Below are 6,214 nucleotides of genomic sequence, written 5' to 3'. Positions count from 1 at the left end.
GACACCAATTAGAATCAAACAATTAAAAACATGCTAAAAAATGTCAACGATTTAAGGAACGGCTCTGATCAGATACTCGTATTTCCCTACGGCTACAGATGGTACGGCCACCATCGATTTCACAGAACGGATATCGTCCGGTACGGGCAGGAGTATGCAGTACTTGTCTGTACATACGGGGGACACCTGAACAGCCCTCCCTAACCCAAAGTCAACACTTTCCAGCCCTACTTTTGACCATTCAGACAAAATTAGTACACCCACCGAGTCTGGCACTAGACTCGCGCGATTCAAACTCACTGATTCAACTACTTCCCGAACGAAACCATCATCGACTCGGTTTTTTGCGTCCTTTATTAATTCGGTGGCGTAGCCTAATCCATTCTCGGTTAATTCCTTCACAGTCGTTTGAGCGCAACCGAGTACGATGGCGTTGCCATAGTACTCACTGGGTAGACTCGGTTTGACTCGGTTGCGTACGTTGATGCTGAATAATAGTTTTAGGGATTGTTGTGGCGGGAAGCTCAATGCTCGGGCCCAACTTCTCCAAATATGAGCCGACAAGACCTCGAAAGTAGTGAGTGATGATTTACTGAGTTGACTCGTCGAGGCTGCAACACTCTTTAACTCGTTTACTCTCCATTCGTGAAATGTGGTCGAGGTGGGAGTGAGTTGATCTGGGTTGAACCGAGTCGAGAACTTGCAAAGGTCAGGGACTCTATTGAACTCGGGATGTTGACTCGTTTGTAAGCGATACGGCGTCGGATCAAGAAGGTGCCTTTCCCAAATGGGTTTGGGTCTGGGTTTTAATTCAACCACCGACCCGTACCGGCAGCTGGTGGCTAAATCGGAAAAGTAGTTTAAAAACTGGACGCTACCAATTCCGTCGCATATACAGTGACTAAAACCGATACCGAGAGCCGCCGAGCCATCGGAAAGCCACGTCAACTGTACAACCAAAGGCGGAGCCCCCTTGAGCACGTCCGTCACCTCCAACGCCAAAAACTTCCGCCACTCCGTCACATACCGTGGGGCCACCTCGAAATCGGAGACCGTATGATCAGCAGTAGACTCGACGAAGACTGCACCTTGACCTCGACAAACAACCTCGAGACTGGAGCCATCCGATCGAGCCCTGACTCGCCCAGCCAAAGGATAAAAAGGGACAAGGGCTCGAGCCAGTGCGTCCTTAACACGAGCCGTGACGGCACTCCGGTCAGCCGGCCCATGATGGCGGGGAGGGCGGTAGATCAATAAGTATTCGATGGTGAAGCGTAAGAAGAGCTGGGAATCAATGGCAGAGAGTTTGAGAAGATGAGAAGGAGTTGGGTCTGAAGGGGTAATGAAGACTGCTTCTTGTACTTGCACATCAGAGCTGGAGCCTCCCATGTTGGTCATGGATTCTTTATGAAACTGAATGCTGAATCAATGCTTTATAGACTTGTACATATATACATACATCTATATATATACGTATAGATAGATATGTAGGGGGTGGTTGATATAGTTTTTGCAAGCAGTAATGCTTAGTGTATTAGATGGATGGGTGTGTGTATAGATATAGATATAGATATAGATATAGATAGATATAGGGGGTGGGGACTGGGGGTAGCTTTAAAAAGTGTATCAACTGTTCAAGATTTGTGAAAGATTCGCCGGGGTAGCTTTAAGGAAATTAGAAAACAGAACTTCCGTCTTTATGAAACTTCAAAAAAAATATTCACGTTTTCATATTGTTACTGTTTTAAATTCCGATTGTTCTCGAAACAATAAAAAAAAATTTGTGGCTACGGAGGTTTAAATGCGGTGACTCAGGGCTATCTGCAAAGCAGATGGTCACCCTGAGATTAATCGACTCGCATAACGGGTTGGATATCCAGGTTAATAAAAAAAAATTACGGTGAGAAAGTTGAGAAGTGATCTTCACCTTTGGAGTAATTTTAATCGAAGAGAAACACTATATCAATACTAATGAAATACACTTTATCAATTTTTATAATACAGTTTAATAGCACAATTAGTTACTTTGACGTCTTACAAAACACATTTTTCTTGTAGCATCCTGTTGCGGTCTTTTATATCCTTGCAGGCATTTTTTTTCCGATTCTTTTGTAGTTTTTTCATTAAGAGGCCGTTTACCAAACGTTTACCTGGGTAAGCGTTTATCAAGTCATATTATCTTACCGGATGAATATGGTAAGAACCAAGAATCTTACCCGGTAAGCGAGGACGACGACTATTACCATGATAAGTGCTTAATTACCGGGTAAATTGTTGCATACGATGTCGTTTATGTGGACTAAAATCTTACCCAAAAAGTAATAATAATATTAAATTTTACCGATAAGCACTTACCTGGTAAGTGTTTGATAAACGGCCCTTAGTCTTTTAAGGTTTAGTTTTGGTTTAGGATATTGGCTAGAGAACAATGTGGAGTAGTTCATGTAGTAGGTACGGTTCATGTATATGACGATTTCTAATTCTTTTAAGGTGCATAGAAAAGCATCATAACGACCACTTTGTATCTATTATTAATTTATTTTTAAATTAGCTTTAATTTATTAGTACCATTAATTTCTTTTACTTCATATTTTACTATTAATCGTGTGGAATTTATAAGATAAAGTTTGTATCAAATAGAACCGTCGATTTGGATATCAGCAACCATATCGGTTTTTATATATTTTAATGTGTAATCAATCAGTTAAATTTATTTGTTAATATTCAGTTCTAACTTTTGATCAACTTTCTTCTTTTCTGATTCTAATTTGACTGAGGATTTTAATTTATTTCTTATCTCTAACTGAATCATGCTCACACCGCTATCTCCTCTCATCGCCAATAGCATTTGTTCTCATGCAATTGCTCTCTTTTGTCGTCAGTCATCGTCACTCTCATGTTGTTGCAACTAGGGGTGCTCAAAAATCCGATCAACCCAACCCAATCCAACGTGAAATAACCCAACCCGAAGCAACTAGATATCTAATCGAGTTGTAAATTTGTCAACCCGTAGGTATTGGGTTGATATTGGGTTACTATTATTTGAACTCAACCCAACCCGATTAACCCGATATCCTTTTATTTCTTGGATTTAATATGATTGTTGAATTTTTATTAATATATACATTAGACAATTACACTATTATGTATACTTTTCATATACCAATATTTTCAATCTATTCATATCTCTATATAACTCATTCATATATATGTTCAGTAACTGTGAACATATATATGTAAATTGAGAAAATTAACTAAACGTGATATACGTAAGAAATATGGATAAGTTGTATCAAATGGTTGATGATGAAAAAGAAATTTTGACTAGAGAAATAACATATTCAAGGTTAGAATAATATTTTAATATACCAAAGTATCAACCCGACTAACCCGTACAGGTTGGGTTGGGTTGCACTTTGGTTTGGGGTTGGGTTGGATTAAGATTTTTCCAAACCGCAAACATTGAGTTGAGTTGTTCAAATGTTTTCAACCCGATCAACCCAATCCATGAGCATCCCTAGTTATAACTATGTGTCTTTTCAAAATATCCATATTCTTCTATCTATTGTCCCCCTTTTCTATTGTTCATCATTGTATGTGAATATTGTGCTAGTTTGACATGTTTATGTTTTGCGTAGCACGTTCTATCGTTCTATTTTTTGCTACTATTGTTCTATGTTATGAGTTGTTTTGCAGTTGCTGAATGATTTGGTGCAGAATGATTAAGTGGTTGGATTGATTAAGAGGCTCTCATGATATAGTGCAAAATGAAATATAATTATTTGATAAATGTTTACAATGAAATTAGGACGTTGAAAGGCTAAGGAATGTCCAAGATACAAAATCATTCAGTGGGTTTTAGAACTATTAAATGATAGACTTTTTTTGTGTCAAACAAAATTTACCTCTTAATGGTTCAGAGATTACCTCTTAAATGAAACTAGTATATATGAGGTAAACAAACAACCCTTTCTTCTAGTATTCTTCTATGATTCTTTGGTATTTGTATGTAACCATTTACATCGGGTTTTCCTTTTTGAAATATTCAATGTCGCAACTTATTATTTATTTGCATCCGACATCACAAGTACAAAGAACACGATAAGAACAAACAATGTGCATCAATTAACGGCATTGTGGCATGTATAAGCTAGCTCAATTATGTTACTGATCTTACTATAAAAAATCTGGTAATTTTGAAACGTTATACATAAAATAATATTCTAATAAATTAAGTGATCATATATAATTGTGTCAACCACAACCTAATTGAATGGATATTAACTTTGTAACGTCAATAATTTTTATTTTAATTAAGGAGTGGGAGTGTTGTAATTATTGGACGTGGCGGCAGTTCTCTATTCTTCAATGTATTTAACTCCTAAATTAAACATATATATATAGAGAGAATATATTTCAAATGTAATCATATTAATTTGTACAACCAATGCAACCTCATTAATTAAGACTAGAAGGGTACTCGTGTAATACAACGAGATACATCTCGATTTTAATGTTCTGTTTTATTCTTTGTCTTTGTCGATGTTATAATACGATTTTATGTGTTTTTAAGAAAACAATAATGATTTTATTTTGGAATAAAATATAAATTTGAAAATATCATAAAAATATATATATCAATGTTCAAATCAACTATTTAAAAGTTCTCATTTTTATGTAATTTATGTAATTTTTTTTTATAATTTAATTTAAGTTTAATAATGAAATAATTTATTTTTGATTTAATAATATTACATTTTATAAAAATAATAATTAAGTATTCTGTTATAACTCAATGATTATCTTAATTATATTTTAGATTTTTTATGTTTAAAATGAGATGTCTATCCTATATTTGATTATGTTTATCTACAGTTAGTTACACGAATTCAGATATGGAGCTTTAATAAATTGTACTTACGCACAATCTATTTGTAATATTGAGTTTTAAGTAATATGCATTAATAAACAGTACTTTACGCAAAAAAAAATTGGTTTTTTAAGAGTTTTTGTCAAATGCTTTATAATATAGTATAGATATTTATGAAAATGATGAGAATTCATTTATTATTATTTTGATATTTATGGAAGATGACTAGAGTTCATTAATTATGATCAATACTTTATATTAGAAAACAATCAATACTCTTATGAAATCACATATTCATCAAATTAAATGAACGGTTAATATTGAGTTGTATTGGTTATACAAATGTAAAGGATTGCATAATAACTCACCTCCATATATATATATATATATATATGTGTGTGTGTGTGAGAACAATTGGTAGTTGGAAATAAATAACAATATATTGAGCTTTAATATGTAGGACCATGTGAATTCTTGAGGAATGGCACATGGTATTAAAGTCACTAAATACTACTTAGTACTTGCTAAGTGTTTTCATGTTTTTTATAATGTTGGTAGACTTTTGTTATCTTATTGCGTATTGTATGATTATAACGTTGTTTATCATATAAAATGTTTTTTAATTCAAAGGTTTTCTTAAAACAATCAAAGAACCCTTATGACTAATGGTTTACACGATAATCATAAGGGTGATGTCTAATTGGTTTGAACTTGAACTCCAAAGGTCAAACGTGTCGGAAGCTCTCAGGTTCAAATCCAAAGAGTAATAAAAATCTCCTTATGGCTACGGATGTTCAAATGCGTTGACTCCAAGCTACCCACAAAGCAGGTGGCCCTGGGATTAGTCGGTTCGCATGTGTGTTGGATACAGTAAATTTTTTGAGAATCTAGAAACCAATTATGTATATTATATTTACAATGAATATCATCATAATATAAATTTATCATCAATTTTATTCATGATGAAAATAAATTATACTTATGATGAAAATGTAAGATATTTTGAGTCAACACATATTGATCCTTGAGCCCTGATGTGTGTTGCCTTTCTGAAGGATCAGGGTTGGTTTGTCGTTGTGTTTCCTGCATCTAAATTAGGTAGACCGATTATGTTAATGTATGTTAACATTTATTTTCTAGGTAATTTATAGGAATGTATATTAACGTATGTTAATATACGTTGATGTTCACTTATTTTCATGTAAAAGTTTGTTAGGACGTATTAATGTTTATTTTTACGTTACGGTTTGTTAATATATATATATATATATATATATATATATATATATATATATGATTAACCTAGATATCCAACCCGCTTTGCGAGCCGACTAATCTTAGGGC

The 6,214-nt window shown here is 34.2% G+C and overlaps 1 protein-coding gene across 1 annotated transcript; it reads right to left on the bottom strand.

Annotated features, from left to right (window-relative positions):
- LOC112510245 (taxadien-5-alpha-ol O-acetyltransferase-like) lies at positions 1-1,398 on the bottom strand. Its single transcript, XM_025115585.1, has one exon. The coding sequence runs from the start codon at positions 1,396-1,398 to the stop codon at positions 52-54; it is 1,347 nt and encodes a 448-aa protein (XP_024971353.1). The 3' UTR covers positions 1-51.
- Positions 1,399-6,214: the final 4,816 nt, after the last annotated feature.

This window comes from Cynara cardunculus, assembly GCF_001531365.2.
Source record: "Cynara cardunculus var. scolymus isolate 2C chromosome LG 3, CcrdV1, whole genome shotgun sequence".
NCBI classification, from domain to species: Eukaryota; Viridiplantae; Streptophyta; class Magnoliopsida; order Asterales; family Asteraceae; genus Cynara; species Cynara cardunculus.
Note: the sequence above shows the minus strand (reverse complement) of the source record. Positions and strands in the feature narration are given on the sequence as shown.

What these genes read in the sequence shown, in the direction of transcription:
- LOC112510245 (XM_025115585.1), bottom strand. Translation starts at nt 1,398, where the DNA reads ATGACCAACATGGGAGGCTCCAGCTCTGATGTGCAAGTACAAGAAGCA.